This window comes from Megascapheus bottae, chromosome 13 (genome assembly GCF_031878675.1).
Source record: "Megascapheus bottae isolate mThoBot1 chromosome 13, mThoBot2.hap1, whole genome shotgun sequence".
Lineage (NCBI taxonomy): Eukaryota > Metazoa > Chordata > Mammalia > Rodentia > Geomyidae > Megascapheus > Megascapheus bottae.
The window spans coordinates 52,606,983-52,634,764 of NC_143521.1; the positions used below are offsets into that span (position 1 = coordinate 52,606,983).

General features: G+C 39.7%; 1 protein-coding gene across 10 annotated transcripts in view; it reads left to right on the plus strand.

Moving 5' to 3' along the window:
* The window catches only part of Ldb2 (LIM domain binding 2), a 298,062-nt gene that overhangs the window by 117,478 nt on the left and 152,802 nt on the right, over positions 1 to 27,782 (plus strand). For all 10 annotated transcript variants that reach the window (XM_090343796.1, XM_090343798.1, XM_090343799.1 and 7 more), the window contains exon 2: positions 384 to 486. In XM_090343796.1, coding sequence (XP_090199922.1) covers positions 384 to 486 — 103 coding nt within the window. The remainder of the gene's footprint in view (positions 1 to 383; positions 487 to 27,782) is intronic.

Here is a 27,782-nt window from a genome sequence, read left to right on the forward strand (position 1 = left end):
TCTGTTTTAAAAAATGGGCCCTTAAGAGAGCAGAAAGCAAAAAGGAAAGGGAAAAAACTTTGTACGGGCTTTACATTAACTGCAAATCCTTTTGTTAAAAAAAAATGGGCAAATAGCATTTCCTGGTACATTGATTAAACTTATCTAAATACATGCTCAACAATTCACTGGGTTGGTGTTAGCTGGCTTATTGAGTTGGACCTGGGTTCTGATTTGAAGGAATTAATCTGAAGAGTGTCTACACAGCCACCCCTCCCTCCCCCAGCCCACGCATATCCATAGGCCAAGGAACCCAGAAGCCAGTGAGATTCGTTCCTTTTCTTTCTCCTTTCCCTCTTTGAGAGATTTCTTGCCTGTGAAACAAATGCTCTGTCTCCTTACAGGACAGTGACAATCTCTGGTGGGATGCCTTTGCCACTGAATTTTTCGAAGACGACGCCACATTAACTCTTTCATTTTGTTTGGAAGATGGACCAAAGCGATACAGTAAGCAAGAAGTTTATTTGTCTAATATTGTCTCTTTTTCTGCCACTGAGAAAAGCACAGGAGTCTTGAGAGAATAGCCCTCCCGCTGACGCGCTGACAGTAATACCTCCACTTGTGACAGTGCTTCTGCTTCCCATCAAGTCCCTGTGACTTGGCAGCAGCCCCAGTCAGTGCTGTAAGATTTCCTCTGAGGCTCAGAGGATCCAGACACTGCCTTGGGTTGAGCGTGGAATGAAGTCACGAAATAATAAGCGGTAGTAGAATGATGGAATGTCTCCATGTTTCACTTTTCCAAGTTCCTCTTTATCCTCAGTGGTGCACACTTGACACCCAATATTGTGTGTAAAAACATCCTCACATCACTGTGTCAGCCACATTCTTCTAATTCCTTCTTATCAATGATCTCAGGTATTTGTGTGACAAGTGCTATATTTTTCCCAAGGATGGAGGAGGAGAAGGAGGAGGAAGACTCAGCTGCTTTGAACATTCAGTTGGGGATTAGTGCTGACAGAATGATAGTTCCTTCTCTGTAAAGATTCTCACAGTACTGCCAGTGGCAGCTTGGGTCACAGCTGATCTGTCCTGATTAGGTTCAGCCAACTTGTCAGAAATCAGATTTGCTGGTTGTACTTTTAAACCGAGAGGCAGAGATACATCTGCACAAAAGCAATTAACGTCCACGTAGATCAGAGAAAGATGAGCTTTCAGAAATCACTTGTGCAAATATAAAAGGACCTATCAAAGGGGAGGGGAAAGGAGCCAATCCCTGTGCCACAAACACTAAGGGGATAATGGAATCCATTCCAGAAGAGGGAGTCAATCTAGAACATTTGGCAACTGACAGGAAATGAGGCTCTGGACAATCACCAGTCAAAACTCCAATAGCTGCTAAATCTATAGTGGAGTCACTGGGTAATTCACTTTTGATTAGAAGGGACTTTAGCCAACTTAGTACTATCTGGGTCTATTATGTGATTACTTGGTTCATTATGCTAATACATGCATGTGGTGACTTGCTTTAGCATGGCAAACACAGGAACTTTGCATCCAGTTGAAATTTGTTGCTAGGGTGGGCTTTTAAAAGCATAGTATATTTCGAATGAATACTTTGGGTGAGAGAGAGGCCAGTAGGATGTTTTTATGCTTTAGGCTGGCAGTGTGCCTTTATGTTTATTGAAATGAGTTCTGTCACCAGCGCATGTATCCTTAGTCTTTGATCTTTTCTTTCTCAAATAGTTGCCTATGGCCCTACGGTGGTGTTTTAGATTTAGAGAGTTAAACTCAGTAAGCCAGCAAAAACAACAATGAGTAATTCTACCCAAGTAATCTGTGCCTACTTGCTTGTTTTTGCCAGTCTTGGATCTTGAATTCAAGGCCTGGGTGCTGTCCCTGAGGGGATTTTTTTTTTTTTGCTTATACCTGGCACTCTACCACTTGAGCCACAGTTCTACTTTTGGCTCTTTGGTGAATAATTGGATATGAGTCTCACAGGCTTTCCTGACTAAGCTGGCTGAGATCTGTGATCCTCAGATCTCAGCCTCCGGAGTAGCTACAATTACAGAGGTGAACCACTGGCAGGAACCAGGCTGATTTCCTTATTTATTCACTCACTCACTTACTTATATTCAGAAGCATAGCCCCTCACTGCGAGTTCACATTGTTTTGTGTCCCTGAGCTTTGTCAGTTTGGAAACCCATGAGCATCTGCCCAGAGAACAAGACTTATGCTTTTAATGCCCGTACTAATAAAAGAGTCTCGTTCATTTTGTTTTGTTTTTCTCCTCAGTCCACTCTCCACCCTGACAGCATTTGGGGTGAGGCGTGATCAACAACCTGTGAGATCTTCCACCTTGCGAAGGGGTGAACGCTTGAGCACAAGCATTGTTGCCCAGGTTCCTTTGTTTCTCTGAGCCAAAATATTTCCCGAGTAGAGAAGAGAAACAAAGATGATTGACAGCTTGAGCCCCATCTCATCAGCTTCTTCGCTGACGGCCTGGTGGTGTGCACGCACACACGACTGATGTGCAAAGCAAGTGACAGCTGATTGACAGCTCAGGACTGGGAGATGGGGCCAAGGAAGCTTGCTTAGAATGCCTGCCGTGCACTGTTTATGCATTGCTCCGAGCACAGGCTTTCCATCTTAACCCGTTCAGGGGCTAGAGGCTTGGCAGCCTAGAGCTAGAAGCAGAGGCTTTTTCTCAGTGCTTCCTAGGGAGCAAAAGGCCTGGAATTTCTGAGGAACAAAACTAAGACTTGCCTGTCAGAGGTCCCCATTTTATACATGCTAAAGTAATCACATTCTAAATGAGATTTTTGTTCAACACTTCCTTACAAAAATTATTTCCTCCCCCTTCTTGTCTGTGTCTTCTGGCATCCTTTGCAGTTCCATATTATCCTGTCTTTAAGCTACTATAAATCCTGTAAAATGTCTTTGTTTATTTATTTTTTGTCTGTCATCCCTTTATTAGCACACTTGCTCCATGTGCATAGAGACTTTGTTAATTACTTGTCAAGTAAATACAAGGATTTACATGTGATGAGTGGGGAATAAATGTCAAGTGAGTGAATGAATGAATGAACAAATGACTGTATGGCTGAACACTTGGAGAAGAGCTTCCTTGTCAAATAGAACGATGGCAGCAACAATCCTTTGCAGAGATCTTGGGATTTTTTTTTTTGCTAGTCATGGGGTTTGAACTCAAGGCCTAGCACTGTCCTTAGACTTTTCTTAAAGCTAGGGCTCTACCTCTTGAGCCACAGCACCACTTCCAGCTTTTTTTTTCTATGTATGTGGTACCAAGGATTTGAACTCAGGTCTTCTTGGATACTAGGCAAGCATTCTACCACTAGGCTAAACTCCCAGCCCTGATCTTGGGATTTTTTTAATGCTGGAAGAATTTAAAACAGTCAGCAATTAACACTAGGACATATTTCTGATCTAATAGGGAAGAAAAAGCCTAGCAGCATAATGATTTAGGAAATAAAAATGCCTTGGGCCTCCTATAAGAAAGCCCCTCTTACTGACCTTGATGCGTCTACCCCCGACTTCAAACACTGTGCTCTCCTGCTGGGAGGCTGGATGGATGACTTCTGAGGACCTATTGGTTCATATGGAGACCACTGGCAGCTCTTGAAGATGGCTTGCTGATAATGAGTATGGGCAGAATGGACAAGACCATTGGGACATGTTAGAAACTGGGCTGGGTGTCCCCAAGGCTACTTTGCTGTGCCTCTGATTTCTTCAGTGTCTGGAAAAGTTGGTACTTCCAGAGAGGCTAAAAATAATCACTTCAAGTTTTCACTCATCTTTTAACTACTATGTGTGATTTAGGACTGAGATTTCTAGTCATTTTCTGTTATATGTATGGTATTTCCTTTTAGCCTCCATGTTTTGTCTGAAATAAGGATTTGCTGTGGAACCACACATGTTTGTGGTTGCCCTAGCCACAAAATATTTTGTGACTGTTGGATGGACATTTCACTTTAAAAAGAGAAGGACAAAAATGGGGGGGGGGAGAGAGAGAGAGAGGAAGAAAGAGGAGAGGGGGAGAGAAAGTAAGGAAGGGAGGGAGGGAGAGAGAGGGGAGAGAGTGGGAAGAAGGGAGGAGAGAGGGAGGGAGGGAAGGAGTGAGGAAGGAAAGAAGGCAGGCAGGCAGGCATTTAAGAATGTCAGTTCTGCCTGTGAATTTTCTTTTCAGTCTCCAACTCTCCTAAATAATTTGGCAAACAGCACATTGGACCCTGTGTGGAACCATTACATTTCCTGTTTTTCTTTTGTGTTTCCTTCTCGCTTCTCATTCTCCCTGAAAGTGGCTGTACTGCAGTGCTAAATTTCTTACGTTTCTTCCTAGTAATAGATGTTCTTATGTGTTATATAGTTAGACATGTTTCCTTAAACAAAGAATTTCCACATAACCCAGTTAGCATTACTATACCACTCAGTATTTTTAATGTGTTTTTCATAGAAGATTGTGAATCCTCTATGTATATTCTGAGTCTTTCTCTCTCACTCTCTCCACTTTTCCATTCTATGTAATAGAATATTGCATAATTAAAAACATATTTCTGTAAAAACTGGCCCTAGATAATAAGCATAAGGCATTTTGACACCACATTTAATAACTACTGTGGCACGAAGGAGGCCATTTTTCAAAGTTACATGCAAAGTGTATGTGCTGCAACATGCTGGGAAAGGGTGAGATTACAAGGCCAGAATCTGTGCATGTGACTTCTCTATAGCTAATGCTTCTACATTGCTCACCAGGAAGGTTCAGGTTCAGATGGGCAGTAGTTGGAGTTCCTGAGCCTCCTCAAGAAGCACATGTCAGCTGGCTCTGGAGACAAACTCCTTCATAAAGTAACTTTGTTCCCAGACATTCCCATTATTTTGCTATACATGGAAGTAAAAATGAAGGTCAAAGGCTTTAGATTCATTCATTCATTTTAGCCACACCATGACTGCATCATATGACATAAAGCGTATTGCTTAAGTTTCTTCAGCTCAGGTTTTCATCTGTAACATCAAGGTAGTAATAATGCCAACATCGTAATGTACTTGTGAGGATGAAGTGAGATACTGCTAGTTATGGCATATACCAGGAAGTATTTGCTACACAAATGAAAGAAAGAGTGAATGAATGAGTAAGTGAATGAATTAACCTACAGGAAGTAGTCTCCAAATTCATTCAGTCATATGGCACACAGCAGCAAGAAAGATTCTAGATTTGGTTAGATCCAGTTCAGGCCTGTCCTCTTTTGAGATAGGAATGCTAAGAATTTGATGTCCAATTGCTATGAATGAAAGATGGCAATTTAAACAAAAAGAGTAAGATATCTACTCAAAGAACTAAGAGCTATTAAAATACCAATCAGGTGCTGGCAACTTCTTTGCCTTTGATCTCGATAACTTATTTATAAATGATCAAATGGAAGGAAACGGACTTTGATTGCACCCACAACTTGTCTTAGAGAAAAGTAATGCACTTCTTCTGAGTAGTTCTTGGCAGTCAATTACAAGAATTGAGAGATAGATAGATAGATAGATAGATAGATAGATAGATAGATAGATAGATAGATAGATATGTATGGATGTATATGCGTGTGTGCATGTGTGAGTATAAATTTGGTTTTGTTTTGTTTATTGCATGAGTGGTGGAGGGTATAAGAGCTTCAGCATAGAGCCAGCCTCTTGCTTCTATCAATCACTTGAGCCATGGCTTCCAGTCTTAGAAATGGATTCTTTGCCATGACTGCGGCATTGCTGCTGCATATTGACTTAGATGTTACTGTCTTGACTGTCTTCCTCTGAATGGAGTTGTAGTAAATGGCTTTTGGATTCTCTAGCCGCTGATATTATGAGTGACACTTTGCAATGGCAGACTTTTATGACACTTTGCTAGATTTGGAGTAAAAGAAATTAAGACCAAAGCAAATTTCTATGCCATGTTTATTTGTTACCTCACCAATTTATTGATTGACTGATTCATTTAGATATTATGGCGATCCTGCTGTTACCAAGTACAGCAGACAGTTCTAGGAGAAAGATGGTTCATTAAACATTTTTTATTTTTAATTTTATATAAAATCTCTTATTTTAAGTTAGTGTAACCAAGTGAGCAACTCTGAAAGAAAATATTCTTGTCCCTTTAATGGAAAATGTAAGACTAGTCATAGAAACAGTAACTTCAGACAAAGCTCACAACTAACACACTGACAGATTTCTACAGAAGAAAAAGGAGACTGATTCTCTCCCATTTGTGGTTTTGAGTTGATGGTATCAGAAGTAGCAAATTGACTGTAACAACAGATTGAGCAGACATTCCATTCTCTCATCTCTAATAAATACCCCATTAATGATCACATGAGATAATGGACAGAAAGTGCTTGGAATAAATTTAAAGTGCAATACAAGTTGAAGGTATAATTATCATGATATTTATAATTGATCTTTTGGATTTGGGGAATTTTTATTTTTCTCTTTATATGCCATAAATCAAGCTGTTATGAAATCTAAAGTCATTTTCTCTTTTCTCATGGTGTTTAAATTGGGCAAACAAATAGATTTAAATAAATCAGATTTCTGACACCCTTAAGAGCTCAGTTAGAATGTCTAAATGAGGTACAACATAGAAAACACACATTGTGAGATGATTTTGACCCTCTACGTGATATCTTTGGGGACGTAATATATGAATTTCTTTCTCTATCCCTAGGCCTTGAACTTGGGGTCTCGAGCACTTGCTTGGTTTTTTTCACTCATAGCTGGTGCTCTACCACTTGAACCACAGCCTACTTGTACTGGTTGTTTGGTGATTAATTAGAAATAAGAGTCTCCCAGGTTTGCTTTGTTTTCATTTTGTTTGTCTGGCTGGGCTAACTTTGAACTGTGATCCTCGGATCTCAGCTTCCCATGTAGCTAGGATTATAGACATGAACCACCAGTGCCTAATCACATGCATTCTTTGACTCTTGGTTTTATGGAGTAGATTACTACTTTTGTAACTTCCTCATGATTTACAATCACAGTATTTATACTCACAGTGATTTTTGAAAGGGTATAGTTAATTTTCTTATTGTCAAAGTGACAGATGTTGTTCCTGGCACTTATTTTGTGACAATAAATAATCTATAAGAAAAAACTTGTTGAAATACATTTAACCTAACACTTTTCTGATCTCCAACTTACTATCTTAACAGTAAGGTTGCCAGATAAACTATAAGTATACAGTTATAACATTTGGAAGATGTTCATAAATACTTGTTGGCTTAAAATGAATTATATTCTGATAAATCCATTGTAAATAGCAAATATTATAAGTTATAAAATGTATAGAGTATGCCTAACCTATGGAATATGAACCCTAACAATGCAGTAAACAGTATAGTGTATTACTTATCCTTAGAATTATAGGGTAACTATTCACTTATACTGCCCAGCAAAGCAAGAGTTTCATACCATCTATCATTAGAAGAAGATCAAAATGCAAAAATTCTAAATATGGCGTCTTCAGAATGGGTATAGTTTTACACCATAGTAAAGTTAAACAAAGTAAAACAAAATTTAAGATGAGCCTTTGTAAGTTGAAAACTATCTCTGCTACCAAATTGTTTCCTGTTAATCTGAGATTCAAAGTATTGAAACACCCTTGAGATTTGTTGATTAAATACTGTACAGCTATGTGAAAGGGGTACAGTTGATTCTTAGATACAAAATCTTGAAAATTCTAAGGCAGATACAATGGCACATGAGCATAACATCATATCAAATAGGTTTTTATCCACCAAAGCTTTCCTGGGTTTATGACTACCTATACTATGTGCGTTCCACCTAAAGAAAAGAAACAGATATTTGGAAGGGAGAGAGAAGTCTTCCTTTCCTGGAGATCAAAGCTCATAGGACTTGCCCAGGTAACCATCATAGACATTTGGAAAGGAATAGCAAATACATACAAACAAATAAGATCAGTGGCTTTCTTTAAGGAGGCTTGTAGCTTAAGAAGAGAGGTGGTTATGCACACTAGTAACTCTAACGCTGTTACAAAACCAAGGTAAAAGTCAGCCAGGCAAGGTATTAGATAGACTACGTAGGTAATCTATAAAAAGGTGACTGTAGTTAGAAATTGGCTAAGACAGTAGCTTTTAAGTGCCCTGCCAACAACAGTAAAGTTAACTGTAGAAGAAAATGGCTACATTAATTTTGCCTCATATTTTATATATATTTAAGGTATATATTATACATATTACAGTAATTATAATAATTGATATTGCTTATTAAGGTATATATTATATTAACTATATATTAATTTATATTATATTAAGGTATATCTTATACCACTTCAATATATACAAACACCATAACACAATGTCTTTTAGTTAAAAAACGTGGATTAAATAACTACTATAGGGTCAATAAACAATACAAACATGACTCAACATAGCTGAGATAAAGCCCGCAGGCACATTAATGCACCTATGTTTCTTTTCTATGTTTCTACCCCTACAATCTCAAGTTATCATAATTTAGTTTGTATTACAGAATAAGAAAAATGTCACAAAACAACGTAGATGTTTATTCGTTTGTTCCACTCATCTTAGCCATGTGCTTGTGAGCCTGTTCTATAATATTTAATACATATTTTTAGATTATATTTTCCAAATGTAATATGTTGATGCTATTTAAAAGATGTAATATATTTGGAAAAATCAGCTCTCAGCTGATATGTACAGTATTTTCCTCATACCATATGGATTTGGGGGTGTAATGGGGTGAACCAACTGAGAATTCATATGTGTTTTCAGGTAAGGGCACCTCTTATTTTTGTGCATGGGATGAAATTAAACATTTATTGAAGTCAAGTTAGATTATCATTCTTCTACTAGCATGTTAAGCAATATCAAGATGGATTGTATAAGGGTGTAGAGTCTCCATGGATAGAATTACCCATTGGGTAGGTTTCATTATTAATAGTTTAATCAAGGCAGTCGTTTTAGCATGATTATACTTAGAAGCCTTCAAGTATTTTGCCTTTGCTGTTCATCCTAGGGTACTCTGCTTGTGTGTTTGTATGAAGTTGGTCTCTCTCTTCTTGATGCTCTTTATACACTCTTTGATACGACCTTCTCTGTTCCTTCAAGTCAGAAAGATCCAACCTTGACAACAACAGACATGTATACCATAGCATAAAGAAGACCTAACGAAAGAAGTGTGGTTACCTGGGAAAGGGGCCATAAAGCTACTTTGATCTGACCCTGCAATGACTCAAGCTCACAGCGTGCCTTTTCCATGCTATCCAGAGCTCTGGAAGCACTGGAAGCATTGTTTCACCTTTGCCTTTCTAGTCCTGCCTTTGAATAACATTCTTTTCCATTTGACTATCTTTGTTTTATTTTGAAAATTGCATCATTTGCCATGAGAATGGATATGTTACACTGAGAACAATGAAAATCAACATACTGTTTTCAGGAATGAATTATAATCCCAACCCAGTCAGTAAAACATGGACTCACATAGTATTTTCATGCTTCTCTCACATTCCTCACACACACAAAAAAATCACCCTCCTGGTAAGGATGATTATTTCTATTTGTACTTTCAGAACAAAAACAAACTTTGACCAAAAAAAAGTTTACAATTCATGGTAACTACCTGAGAGATATATCTGTCTGGGTACTTTTCTCTTATAATGTTTATGTCAAACATGTATTTAATTAAAGCACTTAGGAAAGTTCAACGTCCAAGCTTTAAAAAAAGAAACAATCTCTTCAAGGTCATTTGTGGAAAATAAGTTAACATCTTTATATCTATTAGCCTCTTTTCAATAAGACCCAAAGAGAAAATGATAAACAATATCTGCTTGATTGTGCAAATAAACTGTTGATTATATCCTTATAATCCTTAATAGTTTTCCACACTTTAAGACACTGTACCAGAATGTATGTCCCATAAAATGCTCTTGTATTTAGAAGTCTATTACTTCTTTAAATAGATAGGCCTAAAATCAGTAATTATGAGAGTTATTATTCAGGTTCACAGCCATGCTGCAGCTATTTTTCACTTGTTAATTGCCTTGTGAAACTAATGGCACACCAGTGCCAGGCCTTATTTAAGAAAATGGCCCGCCAGCCCCATATAGGCAGAACCAGCTGTGAAAATATTAAATGATCTATTAAATCCAGTCTCATCTCCAGCGTGGCCTTATAGTCATCAGTTATAGAAGTTCTGAGAAGTGTTCTGTTTCTAGTCATTGGTTTGGAGCATTTTTTCTGTGGTTCCACTGCATCTCTTGACAGTCAATAGTTCCGTGGGCTCCTTCAGTTCTTACCTCCTGGCTCTGTTGCCAACCCCAGGCTAATGAACACAATCTTTATTCCAAAAGAAGGGATGAAGGCTCATCCTCAAGGAAATAAGAATGCATAGGATACCATTATTATTCTTCCTTTCCTTATTCTTTTGAATTACAATTTCGTTTTTACTCCCTTTCCTCTGAAAATGAAAAAAAAATAAGATTCTCTAGTGTGTTGTGTGGTTTGGTCTAAAAAAAGCACGAGTACAGATTCCAACTTGTGGTCCAAGACGAGTAATTCTGATTATAGTATTGTAACTTGCAAAAAGTGTAAAACCCTAAAGATTCAGATATTTAGCGGAGCCTTCTTATCTTGGGTTTCTTTATTTTTTAAAAGTATGTCTAATAGTGACATCCTGGGTTGGTGAATGTTAAAAAATTCATATAGGGGTGGTGAGTTTGACCTAGTATGGTAGAGTGCTTGCCTAGCATGCACAAAGGCCTGGGTTCAATTCCTCAGTACCACATACATAGAAAAAGCCAGAAGTGATGCTGTGGCTCAAGTGGTAGACCTCTAACCCTGAGAAAGCCCAAGGACAGTGCTCAGGTACTGAGCCCAAGCCCAGGACTGGCAAAAAAATGGATAATTCTCAGTAGTGTGTAAAGTTCCTTAATAAATCAACACCAACTGAAAGGTCAGGACTTGGTCTTGCTCTATCCTCATCCCTTTGTTGATAGACAGGACTCTAGGGGTAAATGTTTACTGAGAAGTACCAGAAACATCTCATGGCGTCCTCACTACCTCCCCTATGCAGGTGTTAGGACATTAGTTTCACTACTGTTGAAAAGATAGACCAACCAAGAACTCAGGAGATATAGAATTTTAACTCTCCTACATCTCAGGTTTGTGTTATATTTTTGCCCCTCACTGCAAAGCTTTTACAAATACTAAATAATATTTAAATGCTACCCGTTGAATGAAAAACATCTTTGCCTTTGGATCTTGGAAATCTACTTCTTTGTCTTATTCATCTTCTGCTTCCAGAAACAGATTAAAAATGATTACTTGTTAATGGCAAATTGATCCCTCCTACCTCTTTTTCTCTTGCCAGTGAAGTGTGGCTTGCTGAAATCCCCCTGACACTGGCTCTACAAAGCTGACATTTATAAACTTTCTTTTTTGATGCAGTATGGGACCCTCCATATGTCTTCCACAATAACTCTCTGTGTTTTCAGGGAATCTAAAGATTTATTTCCTTCCAAGTTCTTGTTGTTGGCATTTTCTCCCAGCCTCCTAAACTGCCAAGAGATGAAGTTCAATTTAGAGGAGCTGTTACATTTGTCATTGTGAATTTGCTCAACTTTAGATAAATTGGAAGATTTATGCCTATTCCCAAATGGGTCCTGAGAATATCTCTGAAGCTCAGAAAGTTCACGCTTGAATTCCTTTTCACTGTTATAAGTGAAGGCGTTCTTAGATCTGTGTGGTAAAGCCTTCATGGGCGCACGGTCCTTGCCATTGTTTCGGCAGGGATGTTTGGGCTGGCAGGGGTTTTGCTGTGACTCACCTCTGTAGACTGGGACAAGAGGTCCTGTCTGTTGCTCGTGAGGTGGGAATCTCACGTTTGGTGTCTCTGGGGAATGATCTTCTTAGGAAGTCTGACACAAGGTAGTCTTTACTTGAAATGAAGACAGACAGCCCGCTTTCCTAAATCAGACAAGTTCCACATCAGGGCTGCACCCCACAGTGATTGACCCGCTCTGGGCCTTGTATCTCTTCTTTTTGAGCCTCACTATTTTCACAGGGATCATGGAAATAATCTCTCTCTGGCTGTGGCATGATGGCATATATAAACAGTATGTCCTTCTGATGTATGGGAATTGATGTATACATGGTAGCTATGACATGATCATTTAGTGCTAATAAACCAAGATGCTGCTTTAACTTAGACTGGCTCAATGAAACACACTGAGCTGGTTAATTCGAGAATAAAAACTCACATATTTATATTTTTACGACACACAAGACTCAGCTGGGCACTAATAGCCCATGCCTGTAATCCTAGCCATCAGAAGCTGAGCTTTGAGGACTGCAGTTCAAAACCAGTCCAGGCAGGAAAGTCCCCGAGATTCTTATCTCCCGCTAACCATGAGAAAACAAGAACTAGAGCAGTGGCTTAAAGTGGCAGAGTGCTCATCTTGAGCAGAGAAGCTCAGAGACAGCACCCAGGTCCTGAATTCAAGCCCTAAACCCCCAAAAGACTCAATTCAAATGTCATTTTGTGAGTACAAAGCATCTCAATCAGGCTCACCTAGTCCATCATTCTTCTAGAAACCCCTTAGTACAACTATGCAAAGATAGGAAAAAAAATTCAGTATAAAAAAATCCACACACACACACACACACACACACACACACACACACACACACACACCATTCAATCTTTAATGACTTACTTAAATTGCTATGTTTCCTTCTTCACTGCAACTAGACTGGAAGAAATACAGCTTACCAAGACCACGTATTATTGCATTCTGTTCTCTTAATCAGCTTTAAAATATTTCTGAGTCAAGTGCAATAGGAAATACCACTAACCCTATTGAAAACATTTGGGGACAACCTGTTTGATTTTTCATTTTGGTTGTTGATGAAACCATATCAAATTACCCCATTTATTGAGGCTGAAACAGTACACACACACACACACACACACACACACACACACACACACACAATTTTATTTCATAGTTTTTATTGATCAGGGGTCCTGGGAAGGTTCTCTGTTGAGAAGTTTATCTGGCTGAAATGGAAGATAGTGAGGGCTGTGATTAGCTGAGACTCAGGACCCTTGCAGTGGTCAGATCTCTATTTTCTTGCTAGAGTTTGTCTTGGGCCTATTTTCAGCTTTGGAGGCGTCTGGCTGTTTCCTGACCTGTAAACCCTCCCCACTGGGTAGCCTTTGAAGGCCAACAGAATTCTCTCTACTTTCAATCTCCCTGACACCAAGGACTCACCTGCTTAAAGTCAGGCCAATCCAGAGTCATGACTTTCTGCATGAAGCCTTCTGATTAGGAACTGTAATTACATCTGCAAAAATCTATTCTCCATATGAAGTGACATTATCACTAAATAATATCCCATCATAGTCACAGGTCCTTTTAGCAAAGTAAGGGAGGGAAATGCAGGTGGAAACATAGGCATTAGAATCCCGGAAGCCCTCATAGATGCAAATGTGAGCTACATAATGTATTAAAATATGACACACGCTGACAAGTGTCACCAGGCATGTGCATGGGACTCCAGGAAGCCAGGGAAGCCATCCTGCCGGAAGCATTGGGAGATTTTGGCAGAGATGATAGGTATGATACAGAAGTAGATGTGGCTATGGACAGTGAGCAAGAAGAGAGCAGAACTTCCCAAGGGCAGCCACGAAAAGGCTGTTGATTGCATTTGGCTGGAATTTGGCTTTCCAATTATCTGTGGTTTTTAAGGAATTATTGTGTTCTGAGCCCACAAAACCTACAGATTATATTGTAGGGATACAGTGTGAGACTTCTGAGTCCATGAACTCAGTCTGCTTTTTTTGGTTTTTGGTTTTGTTTTTGTCAGTCGTAGGGCTTGAACTCTGGGCCTGAGCGCTGTCGCTGAGTTCTTCAGTCAAGGCTATCGCTCTACCACTTGAGCCACAGTGCCACTTCCTCCCTCTGCTTTTTTGTATGTCGGGTAACTGGGTTGGCTCCAAGTCCTTTGTGTGAAAGAGCCCTGAAGCCAGTCATTGTGGCCGCGCTCTAAACCTCCACCTTTGCTGTCAGAGAATTTGAAATCCGGAGAAATGCAGGTGGCTTATCCAACTCTCTTCCTCTCCCTTGTATGTAGAAGTAAAGATGTTAAGTCCATAAAAATGGGTTTAAATCTGTAAGCTACACATTGAACCAACTGGAACTGGTTCTAAATAAAAAGAATTCACCATGTTGTATGTTCAGTCACCCAGGTCTCTCAATATGGGGACAATTGCCACTATGGCCTCCAACTGGAAGTATTACCTAAAATTTAGACAATGTAGACTTTAACTTCTTAAGGGATTAAGCAGCTATTGAAATAAAAATCACATCAGTAATGAATTTCTACCTGACAAGTGGTGTGGGAAAAACACATGGGATGTCAGGAGAATAAACAAGGGAAAGGTTTTAACCGCCTCTGTAGAGGGTGACAAGAAGTCAGAGAAGATGGGCAAGTTGGAACCAAATCTAGGAAAATAAATGTACTTGATAAGAGAGAAATCAATGCAAACATGCATGTTATCATGTGTCTGATAGGAAGAAGAGATTTGGGATGGGGGATGATGGAAGCATTCCATCTGCATGTTCTAATGCAATGAACAGGGTCTCATTTTTTTCACAGCCCACTTTGTTCGCTACTTTACTGCACAGGATTGGTTGATCCCTTCTCTCTGTGCCTGTGACAGGGGATATCACCTACCCTCGATGGTTTGTGAATACATACACATTTACATGCGGCTCAGCTTGAGCTGTTTGGCGACATCTTCAGACAGCGATTATTGCCCCTTTATCTTGTAATCTCCAGTATCTCTTGCTTGCCTGGCACCAGATATAACTGTGAAACGAATCAACTGTTGTTAGTTGGAAGTGATGGAAGTAACATGTTAATTGTAGTGCCTTTAAAATGGGAAGTTCTCCAAATCTGGAAAGGCCTGCCTCAGAGTAGCAGGCCAACTCACCACCTTTGAAAGAAGAAGGAAGGCCCAAGATTTTGTGGACAGATATATGACCCAAAAGTAAAGCTAAATTTGGCCAACTTTATTATCATTCCTCTCAGTTACAAAACTATGATCCTGACTGTTGAGTCAATGCCTTTTACAGCAGGCTTGATTTATGTCAACAAGTAGTGTTGCTGACTAAGACAAATTTTCCTCGCCATAGATTTCTGGTTTGTGTTATGTATCTTAATCTCATTGCTGAAAATTATGTTTGCAACACGGAGGAAAATGATTTTTTATAAATTATAAATAAAATATGTAGGTTATATTAAGAAAAGATTTCCAGTCATCATTAGCACTGAAACGTCTGTCAAACTCTCAAAGAAAATATTCCTGTGTATTAGAGTGAGCCATCAAGACAGAGAAGAATCATTGTGCCACTTGGCATAAAAGATGTATGTTCATATTCATGAATAAAATGTCATCCAGGAAAATGTTCTCCAATGGGACAGAAAAATCAAAGCAAGCCTGTTACGGAAGCTCATGAGCTATCTTAGGCAAGTAGCATATTAACATGAGACAGAAGCAATGCAGCAAGTTTATGAATTAGTATCTGCCCTGCTGGTTTTAGCTGTGGAAAGGGCTGAGGAGATGGAGGGACAATCAAAAGAAGTGCTCACGCTAGAAAGACCTGGTAGGATTGATACATGGACAAAGAACAAAGGGTCTGAAATGTAGCTAAGCAACTGACAGCACAGAAGGCATCATGGCAGACACCTATAAAGCAGCAAGGCTCAGAAGTGGCATGTTTGGGGCAGTGTAAAGCTAGCATATAACCAAATGCAATGAGATGAAAGCATGGGAACAGCTGGGTGTTGTCTAGAAGAAAGAATGAAGAGACCCTTTTGTTAGAGAACCAGAAACAAAGCTGATTTCTTTCAAATGAAACTTGTCATGGCTAAGTGCCCTTAGCACAGAACCAGAAATATTTATGGAGGTCCCACACTAAAATTTCTGGTAACTTCCCCATTTCCAACTCCCAAGTTTGATTTTTATTTTTTCCCATTAATCATATAAATTGGACTGTATTATTGCACAACTCCTTTATTTTATATTACAGAAATCTCCCTCATTTGATCCAACCTGCTTTTTATGCTGCTTTGTGTGTGTGTGGTAGGGGAGGGAGTTGTGAAGCTTGAATTTGACCTGAGCACTCTCCCTGAACACTTCAGCTCAAGGCTACCACCCTATCCTTGCGCCAAGCCCCACTTTCTGTTTTCTAGAGGTTAATTGGAAATAAGAGTGTCAGGTCCTTTTGTACCTGGACTGGCTTCGAACCTTGATCCTCAGATCTCTGTCTCCTGAGTAGCTAGGATTACAGGCATGCATTACTGTGCCTGGTTTATGCTATATTTTTGACTGTGATTTTTTTTAAAGCATGAATCTTGAATTCAAATATAAAAGGCAATCTAAATCTTCTTCATTGAAATGTGTTGCTTTAGTATGTTTTAAAACCATAGTGACTAATTATTCCTTCTTTTCTGCTTTGTTTCCCTGTCTCAAAATTTTTCTCACATAAAAAAATTTGCATGGCCGGGAGTTTAGCCTAGTGGTAGAGTGCTTGCCCAGCCTGCACGAAGACCCGGATTTGATTCCTCGGTACCATATATATAGAAAAAAGTTGGAAGTGGTGCTGTAGCTCAAGTGGTAGAGCTCTAATCTTGAGGAAAGCCCAAGGACAGTGCTCAGGCCCTGAGTTCAAGCGCCACGACTGGCAAAAAAAAAAACAAAACAATTGCATTATCAAACAGGGGTATTTGATAGGGAAGTCAAGGCTGTAAGGAAGATTGTTTTAATTAAACAGAAACCACTTGATTGTTTCATTTGGAAGTATGAAGACATAGTGTCTATCTTTATCTGCATGTCTGTCTCTGTCCCTCTCCATCTCTTTCTCTATGTCTCCTTCCTTCCTTCCTTCCTTCCTTCCTTCCTTCCTTCCTTCCTTCCTTCCTTCCTTCCTTCTCTTCCTTCCTTCTCTTCCTTCCTTCCTTCCTTCTTTCCCTTCCTTCCTTCCTTCCTTCCTTCCTTCCTTCCTTCCTTCCTTCCTTCCTTCCTTCCTTCCTTCCTTCCTTCCTTCCTGTTCTCTCTTACTCTCTCTCTCTTTCTCTCATTATTTTCCCACCCTTATAGAGATTTTTTTTCCAAGTTAAGAAATATTGGGCCCAGAATTTGAAACTATCCCTCCCAATAGAAGTAGAAGATTTCTACTTACGAGAAATATCAGCCAGTTGGAAAGATTTGCAGGAAGTATAAGTAAACAATCTATGATGAGAATGTATTCGATATGGAACTGCAAATGTTATTTTATCACTCACATATTCATTCATTCTACACTTAACACTGCTAACATTTGTTCATTAATCTGCCAAATGTTCTCTATCTCTTGTATTTAATACATACGATCCAGATTTCCACTTCCCTTCGCAGGCACCTTTAGGAGCTTTAAAAATCTATGTAATCAGTGCAAAAGCCAAAAGCATCTCTTTGCAATTGACATAAGTAAATCTGGGTTTTGTGTGATAAAATCCGAATTAATTCTGTATCTAGTAAAAATAACCAGCAAAAGCATAAAGGCAGATTTTTTGGAGAATAACCCTATATCATAGGAATGGTTAATAATTTCTAGAATTAAAATGTTGTCATGTTTTGACATCAGAAACTTTCCTCTTGCAAGCCAAAGGTAATAAGTGTTAGAAAGTTGACCACACCTCATTTTGGGCTCTTAGTGTGAGGAGAAAGGAGCTTGGATGAGAGATGAGGGTAGGGTAACTTCCACCTTCTCTACATACCTGGGCTGCTGTCCAGAGGTGTTGATGTTTTCCAGCACTTTCCTGGGGCTTAGCTCTGTGGATGATTACTCCTCTATGAACTGTAATGAGGATAGAAAGAGGAAAGGAGAAGGAACTGGGCCCAGGACAGAGTAATTGTAAATCATCCAGTACTCATCAACTTTCCTTCCTCATTTCCTACAAATCAGACAACGCTGAGAAGGTTGAAGGATGGCGAGGTAGAGGCTCCAGACAGAACAAGCTGTTGTCACTTGATATTCCTTTTAGGCGCGAGAGGAACCATGTCTGGTTGCATTCTTTCAGATTCCGTTTTCAGCATTGTGCTGCCCAATTAGAAGAAGCTGTTCCTCATCTTTGGTAGGAAATGATGAGAACTTTGGGGCCTCCATTTTGTGCTCAATAGCCATCCTGGAGTAGGGAAAGGAAGAGATAGACAACATGGCCTACGGAATGGAGGGTTTGGACAGGAGAAGATCAGATACAGATATATTTCTTGAAACACAAGATGAATGAAGAGAAAGTGATGATGACCCACTTGAAAAAGTGATTCTCTCTTTCCTTTTCTCTCTCTTTCTCTCCCTCTCCCTCTCTCCCCCTCCCCCTGTTCCTCCCTCCTTCCCTCTCTCCCTCCTTCTTTCTGTTCTATGGATTCAACCTAGGGCCTCTTACTTGCTAAGCATCTGCTTTACCACTTGAACCATACCTCCAGACTTTTTTTTGCCCAGGCTAGCCTCAAACTGCTCTGTCTTCCAAACAGCTGGACCATATCACCATGCCCAGCTGGAATATTTTTTTGTAAAGAACTTTTATTTCATTTACAAAAACTGTGATTTCTATTATTTTCCTCTGTGAATTCAAATCTTGTTCTCTCTTCTTCCTCAGGCCAGGCTGCCTCTTTAAAATTTTGCATTATCTTCCTACATCCTCTCTTCCGAGTGTTGAGATTTTTATTTATTACATCTATTACCACTAATAACAATATTAAAAAAAGAAGCCAACGTGTGATGGTAGTGTGAAAAGTAAACACGGCAATTAGACAACATCAAAATGAAGTTAATTATTGCCTTGATGACGAGGGTGGTTTGTGTACAGTCATTGAGGCAGCATCAAGCATCATATCAGAAGGAAGTATTTCCACTTGCATGCCAAACCAGAGGGCTGTGTTTGCCCAATGAGTGGGATGCTGGCAAACCCTGAATTCATGGGTGCCACCCAAATCATTTGCTGTCATTATTTTATTAGATCTCCCCAGCCTCCCTCTGAGACAGACGATGTGTGCTATCCCAGGTTGTTAGAGTTGGCCTTTTGAGCTCAGTCATTGACTTGCTGGGGTCTGTATGGGTTTCTGGATTCCCAGGCCCATCCTTAAACAAATTTTATCTACTAAGGACTTCCAGAGGTTCTTGGGAAATCAAATGTCCAGACAAGAGGATAGCCTTTGAGGGTTCATATTTTGGAATTTTTAGTGATTGGAGATTTGCTCCACTTTCATTCCAGTTGTGTTCTTCACAGCATCTCCAGAAGCACTTCTTTCTTTCTTTCTTTTTTTCTTTCTTTTTTTCTTTCTTTTTTCTTTCTTTCTTTCTTTCTTTCTTTCTTTCTTTCTTTCTTTCTTTCTTTCTTCTGCTGGTATTAGGGCTTCACTTCACATATGACCTTCTGCTGTGTGGGTTTTTTCCTTTTGTTGAAGTCTCATGGACTTCTCTTCCCAGGCTGAGTTCAGACTGTTATTCTCAGATCTCAACCTCCTGAATAGCTAGGATTACAGGCGTGAGCTATTAGCAACTGTCTTCCAGGGATAAATTTCTATCAGTCCAATTACCTTATGATCACAAATGGCTAGGTTAGAGTCTATTTGGTCCTATAAGTAAGCAGAAAATACGCTTGCACAGGTAACGAGCAGCCTCATTTGATTCTGAACCGTAATCTTTGTGAAGCTATTTTTCATTTGAATACAGGGCCCTAGACCCTGGTTCACAGTTTCATTCTCTTTGTGCTGATGTATTTTTCTTTCTCCAGAAATGTGTTTGGATTCAGTCAAGGCTCCTTTCTCCAACTGTGTGACTTTCAATGTCTCCCTAGCAGACAACCCCGCATACCATAGCCATTCTTTCTGTGTCTCCCTTTGACCCTAAAAAGTCAGCCTAAGCCAAAAAACACAGAGGCTCACAGGAAGTAGATGAATCCACAGATTTGGTTTTCTTATTACCAAAACTCCTTTTCAGAAAAGAATGCATTCTACCAGTTTTCCCCTCACTTGGTACCCACTTGCAGATCCTCCAAACTAGTGTGTTGGTTTGTCCACTAAGATAAGAAATCATCTCACCTTCTCCTCTATCTCCCAGCGAAATAGAACTTTCTATGTGAGGCTATTTCTCACATTTTCCAATTTGACTTTGCTATAGAACTATAGCAGTGGATGGTAATGAGTTTGCCCTGGCAATTTCAAGCTATCTGTATGATAAAAAAAATCTATTCTATCCATGCATAATAATTAAGGTTATTAATGAAGGATTGAATTAGAGTAGCACAGTATACTGAGCCACTGTGATTTGCCTGATGTAGGTTAATAATCATACATCAGATGGCAGGCACAGCTTCCCCGTACTGTGGTTTGCAAGTGACAGAGGGAACAAGCATTGTGATCAAACCCATGCTAATGAAAAAACATTTGGAGCACTGCAGGGGATAAAAAGGAATGCATTGTTATTGTGAGAGCTGTAGTATTGTCCTTTAGCATTTTGGGGTGTACCAAAATGCATAACTAATAATTGTATTTGCATTTATACAAGAGAACTCCAACCAAGCCCTAAGACCTTTTGAAAAAGCAAGGCAGGAGGAAGGGGGAGGGGATAAGTCATAAAAATGGGCATCCTGAAACAGCAGTTCCATGTGGAGAGAGACTGTTTTCTTTCTCTCTCTCTCTCCCTCTCTGTGAAGCAGGTTCAAGTCTATAATTAGATTGGAATCTAAGCAACTTGAGATTGATAGGTTAAATTCCTTACACAAAGCTCTTTTGAAGGAATGGATCTACTTTTTGAGACAACAGCCCTGAATTCCTGTTGGGATCACAGTTTTGGCAGGCCAGCTGGGTGAGTTTTGAGAAAGAAAAAAATGGGTTTGTCTCAGATACCTTTGGATTTGTATTGGTTCACTTTTTCTGAAGCCACTGATTTAGAAGGGAGTTAGGCAGATCCAGTCAGGCTAACGATTTCTCTCAGGTTTTTACCTGCTGCCAGCAGCCTAGACAGACCAAGGGATGAGAAATTGGAAGCAGGGTGAGCTGAGACCTTTGGGGAACCGTAACAAGGCTGGATAGGCTGAGTGACTTAAGTCACTGGAATTTAGTTTTTAAAAATCTGAGAGCTGGAAGACAATATGAAACTTTCCGTTGGTTATATTCTTGATGAGGTATCTCTTAGTAGCTTGGAGGAAACCATGGCTGTATGTTCACAGGACTTCTTTGAAGAGAGAAAGAGAGGGGAGAGGGATGGACTGGAAACAGAAGGAGGCGGGGAGGGGAGAGGGCAGGAAGGGCGGGGAAAGAGGAAGGGAGGGAGGAGATTGATTTTATCATTAGGTTTCACCTTCATAAACTCTTCCATCTCCTAATATGCCATATAGTGTTGTATGGCAATAATAGTGTTATATATAGGCAAAACTAGTTCTCTTAGGGAACCATCAGGAGCCACCGGGACCCAAGTCATCAAGAGGAAGCATGTCTTTCCTGAAGCTCATGATGTATTTGTAATCCAAAGAAGGTCTTCTGTCACCTCCAGAGTTCTCAGGATGTCCCCATCTTCTATTAAGAAGCCAAGATGGCATTACTTAAATTCAGTAGCTTTGTTTCATTAGGAAGCTGAAGCGTTAACACGTAAAGTTGAAGGAGACACAGTTCACTCCATAGCAGCAAGTAAATCCATATACAGGAATCTGGAACAAGCTTGTCAGCCCAAGTGGGAATGTTGCATTTATTTTGCCTGTAATCCACTTTATTCTACTCCTCTTCGTTCCAGGCCAGTTTGTTCTACTGCACTATTTTTTCCTACTTCATCCCAATCCATTCCCCTCATCGAAATTCACTCCATTTCATTCCAGATCCAACAAATGCCTCACTGAGCTGCACCTACAGTCCCATATTTTTCATCTCTTTTTCTTTCTTTATTTTTTATTATAATATATAGAGAGGTTACAGTTACATTCACCAGACAGTAAGTGCATTTCTTCTCACACATCGATACCCCTTCTCATGTTTTTGTCCCCATTTCCCTCCCCAAAACCCTCCCAATCATCTTGTTTTCCCTCTTCTCTTTCTTTTTTTCAAATAAACAAATAAATGTATATACAATATACCAGGAAACAAAGCCAGATACTGTAACAATATGAGATCAACTAAAGGGCAACAAAAGAGAAGAGAAATAGCATAGTACATTAAGAACAGCAATCACTAAGATAAACCTCTTGTTTCCATATCCTAGAGATCTTTTCATGTAGCCTCATCCCATATGACCTATGTATTTAGGTTTTGTGCTATTGTAATCCTCTGTTAGGAGAATCCTAGATGTGTCATAATTACTACAAATGAGGGAAACCATTGAGCCTATTCTTTTGAGTCTGGCTTACTTCATTTATTATGATTTTTTCCAAGTCTTTCCATTTCCTTACAAATAGGGCGATGTCATTCTTTCTGATGGCAGCATAGAATTCCACATCTTGTTGATCCAGTCATCTACTGAAAGGCATCTGGGTTGGTTCCATATCTTTGCTACGGTAAATAGTGCTGCAATGAACATTGTTGTGCTAGTGGATTTAGTATGTCCTTGTTTCTGGATATTTGTGTAAATGCCAAGGACTGGAATTGCTGGATCATATGGGGGAACTCTATGTTTAGTCTTTCCATAGTGGTTGAACGAGTTTGCACTCCCACCAACAGTGTAGTAGTGATCCCTCCTGGCCACATCCCCTCCAGCATCTGTTGTTATTAGAGTACTTGATCATGGCCATTCTAACTGGACTGAGGTGGAATCTCAAAGTTGTTTTGAGTTGCATTTCTTTTATGACCAGAGATTCGACTTTCTTCTTTATCCTGTTCATCCTGCTACAATCCTATCTGATTCCTTTTGTTGACCAAAACCATTGACTCTGTTTTCCAACTACTGTTTTCCCTCCCTCTTTCTGATTACAAATTCCTTGAGGAAGCACTACAAAAAAATTGTCCTTACCTAATTTTAAATACACCCTGCGTCTTATTTTCTATAAGGCTACCTCAGGATAGTGACTTGAACTTTAAGTACCAGGGCTCAGTAGTGGAAGGTATTTTTCATAAATCTGAGAGTTGGTTGCTGTTAAGCATGAGTCAGCAACTTAAGACATGATATCAAGCAGTAGGAGGTGGATGAGAAGTGCCAGTCATCTTTCCTCATAGTTCAGCCTAGTGTGGGAAGGAGCCATGAGAGATTAGAGCACGCATGGTAAACTCAGTGCCCTTGGGCTGAACTCTGCCTGTCACCCACACAGTAATTCTCATTTGTACAAAATATGGAGGTACTAATGGATGCCTCAGAGATTTCAGGGAAAAGTCAATGGGATGCGTGAACTACTGTTGTGTAATACATATTCTGTGTTAGTAAGTGTTTTACAATTCTAAAATGAAAGCCTCACACCAGTGGCTCACACCTGTAATCCTATAATCCGAGCTCCTCCGGAGGACGAGATCTAAAGATCACCATCTAAAAAGCCAGTCTGGGCAGGAGAGTTCATGAGATTCCTATCTCCACTTAACCAGCAAAGAGCCAGAAGTAGAGTGTGGCTCATGTGGTAGAGCATTAGCCATGATCAAGAAAGCTCGAGGACAGTGCCCAGACCCTGAATTCAAGCCCCAGGACTGGCAAATAATAAATAAATAAACTCTAAAATACAGAACGTAGTCAAGTTTTTGTATCCTTATCATGCTTAGTTTAATGATCTTGGCCTAGACAATTCAATGATTACTAAAGAACTCTTCCCAGGCAGGTTTTACAGAGGTGCATCAGAGATCAGGTCATATCTGCCTGAAACAGAATGGGAAAGACAGAATTCTGGTGTCATAGACTATGAGGAAGGGACGCTCAGATTTGAACTAGCAGCCTACAAAGGAAAGCTACAACTATCCCAGTTTCTGGGCATCTTAAGATACCACTTCTATGCCAGAAATCAGGAGAGAATCCAAGAGAAAAAAAGGTTAAAGGGATGTATTTTATTCTGGTGTTATTAGCTAGAGTTCATCACAAACAATAAAACAAAGGCAAAACAACCCCTCAAGCATCTGGATAGCACTCTGCCAGCACTGTTTTCAACACACAGATGTGTTTCAAGACAGAAAATATTATGGGAATGGCCTTGATTATGTCCTGAGAGGAAGCAGCTTCACTCCAACTGTTTACTCCTAAGGTGCTCAAAAATCAATGCTAATGATGAAACACTCGAGTGGTTATGTGAAACAATCTCTACTCAAAACAAATGCTAGGACCAAAGTCGGCCCAGGGCCAGAGTTTTGTATATGCTTCTTAGCGATGATTTATTCCCTGGAGATAAGCAAGAAGTAGAAATGATAACCACTTTTTAAATACATCCACTTGCTCATGTGTCTGGTGAGGCTGCCATTTTTTTGTTCAGGTTTTTGAGGGTTTTTTTGTTGTTATTGTTTAACAGCAGCTTTTTCAGCCAGTGCTTCATTTGATTTGTGCAGGGATGTGTATAATATGAGACCAGTGAGCTGGGTTTTATAGTCCGTTTGCGGCTTAAACAAAGATGGTGGATTTGGGGGATAAAGGTGGTCAGAAATATAACAGATTATGCAGCTTTAGTACTCAAAGATTTGTTAATACCCTTCCTCCCCTCCTGCTCTCTGGCTGAGCTGGTGTGCTTTTTTTTGTTTGTTTGTTTATTTGGTTTGGTTTTTTGTTTTCATTTGCCATTGAAAGAAAAACCCTGGATTTTAAGTGTGAATTTTCTCCCGAGTTTCATGTGGCTGAGCTTCAGAAGACAAATACATGTTACACTTCGTAACAGTGTGGCCTTGTGATAAATAATAGGGTAAATAGAGGGGAAAGTTGCAAAACCTCTTTGAATATGACAAGCTTGATTCTCTCCTTCTGTGAGCAGAATGGGATGGAGAGGCATGTGTTTTTGTTTTGAACATGAAAGATGGAGTTCATTTTGAAATCCAAAATCATCTAAAATGTTCGCGCTTTCTGCAGGGCAACCAACTTGCCTTATCTTTGTAATTGAGCTCATCAGCCACATTTTCAGGATTCAGAGTACAGACCTTTTTATTTACTTATTTATTTATTTATTTATTTTTGCCAAGGGCCCTTTGCATGTTTATAATGTCATTTGCAGGCATGCAAAATTATCCATATAGGCAGATGACCATGCACCCGGTGAGAAGTATTCCCTTCCCTCCTGTCTTGTGCCAAATGATTTTGTGGATCTTATGTGGCTGGAGAACCACGTAGACCATCTGTGTTTGCAGCTACACATCGTAGAACTATAGAACAACTAGCTACTCAGGAGGCTGAAATCTGAGGATTGATGTTCAAAGCCCGGGCGCTAAAGACCAAGAGACTTATCTCCAATTAACCACTAGAAAACTGGAAGTGGGGATGTGGCTCCAGAGATAGGGTGTCAGCCTTGAGCTGAAGAGCTCAGGGACAATGCCCAGGCCCAGATTTGAAGCCCCATGACCCACCAAAAAAAAAAAAAAAAAGAAAAGAAAAGAAAAAAAAAGAACTATAGAATGAATAAAGTAAAGGAACCGGGTTGGCCTTTCTTTTGGTGGTGCTAGTATTTGAACTAGGCCTTATACTTATATGCTTGCCATGTGGATTCTCCTACTGTTGAGCCATATTAGTCTTACACTGTTGAGCCCATTGGAGTGGGGGAAGGGGGCTGGTTCCTTCTCTGACAGGGTCTTGCTTTTCTGTCTGGATTTCAACTTTGTTCTATCCAGGTTGGTCTCAAAACTTGATTCTCTCAATCTTGTTGTTCCAAGCAGATAGGATAACAAATATGAGCCATAAGTACCTTGCTCGTTTGATTTCTGAATGTACCTTTGATTTCTCGCTAGAAGCTTAGTCCTTGGCTGATAAGTTGCCAGGACAAAAAGCCCTAGGGAGCTTTAGTTTTAGGACTCATCCATTCCTCTTTTACTTGTTGGTCATTCAGTCATTCAACAAATATTTTATTGTGTTGACCTTCCTAGGAAGCCTGGGCTGTAGTCTATTGAACAATACAAAGATATACATGTTATTGTCTTCCCACACACTGAGAATAATTACTAGGTCATACATGAAGCCTGACCTAGGAATGAATAGTTTCATATAGCTATCATCCAGAAATCCTAGCACTGTAAAGAATAGACACTTAGGTTATTGGGGCAGGTGATAATAAAAGGAGCTTAAAATGGAATACATTCATTATTTCTGTAATTAAGATACTCAGCAAAAGAGTAGTTCTTGACCTGTAAGGTGGGGAAAGAGGGACAAACTATTTGGAGTTAATATTTGGTCTGTGTGGAGAACAGTTCAGGAGATAGAGGAGAAATGTCTGGTAAGGAGTCCCTGGAAAGTGGTTTTGAGCCACATAGTCCATTTATTCTGCTCTGATTTTTAAAAATTTCTTGTGGGGGGGGTGAAGTGGATGATCTATAGCTCTATGCACAGGCCGCCTCTGAGACAGAGACAGTGGTCACCTTTGACATTGCAAGTGTCATTTCCATCTGCCAGGGAAGTTTCCATCCGTTTGTGGACTAGATCTTCCAGGGCTCTGTATGTTTCTGGTGTCTCTTTTCTGGTTTGATGAATCAGAAACCTGTGCCCCTCACAGCTGCTACCAGTTTCCCAGCTCTGCTTTCAAGTTGGCCTGAGAACCAAACCATTTTACCCAGTTTTTAAATTGTATTTTAATATCTGGGTAACATATAGAGGGGTTACAGTTACAGTCCATTGATTAACACATGTGGTCATTTATGAACTAAGTCTCCATTAAGACACTCTAATGATGCCATTTTTCCAAGCAAACTTATCATGTCAAAGTGAGTGTTGTCAACAAAAGTAATTATGCACACACACATAGTACACATACGCAATGTCTGAGTCCCAGATTTCTTACTCCCAGCGTCTATTTAAAGCTTTTGAAACAGACCCAGTCATTTCTGGAAAATGTGTGAAAATAGATTGAGGACTGTTGTTGCGATGCGCTGAATATGATTCTTTCTCAGCTCGAATTCCGATCAGTATTCAGAGACTCTCGTCCCCACCCCTCGCCAGGACAGCCACTGAGCACACCCTGTGGATAATCATGTGGCTGGGCTGTGAGCATTTAGAAGCTGGTTCTCCTTGCTTTTTAAAGTCTTCCTTGTCTAGAACAACTTGTGATTCAGTGAAGGTGGATGGAGGATACTCTAGTTGCCTCTCCACTTAATGCAAATGAGCATTTTCTAACAGTGGACCTATACTGGACTCCTTATACTTATTTGGATTTGAATAAGCTTTGGGAATTTGAGTCTGGTGCTACAGATTTTTTTCCCCACATACATATTGACTAATTTTCATGCATTGTTATTTCTTCATGCATTGAAACATAAAGGTATTTTTCAAGTGCCTGCTTGAGCCTGATGGATACACAAGCACCATTGAATTTGCCTTTATCATAAGCCTGTACATTTGAATTTGTCACTTGCAAGGAGTCTGGATTCAGAGACATTTTCTCACTTATCCTAGGCCACACAGCAAGGGATGGGAGGGACTCAAATTCCTGATTTTTACTTTAAACAAGAACTTTCCCGTCCAAGCTACACATACTATTGGTAGTATATGACATTTTTTTCTAGATAATAACTAAGTGAATAGATCTTACAGTCTTTTAGTACATAGTAGAAACAAAAACTAATTTTGATTTAGTATATAT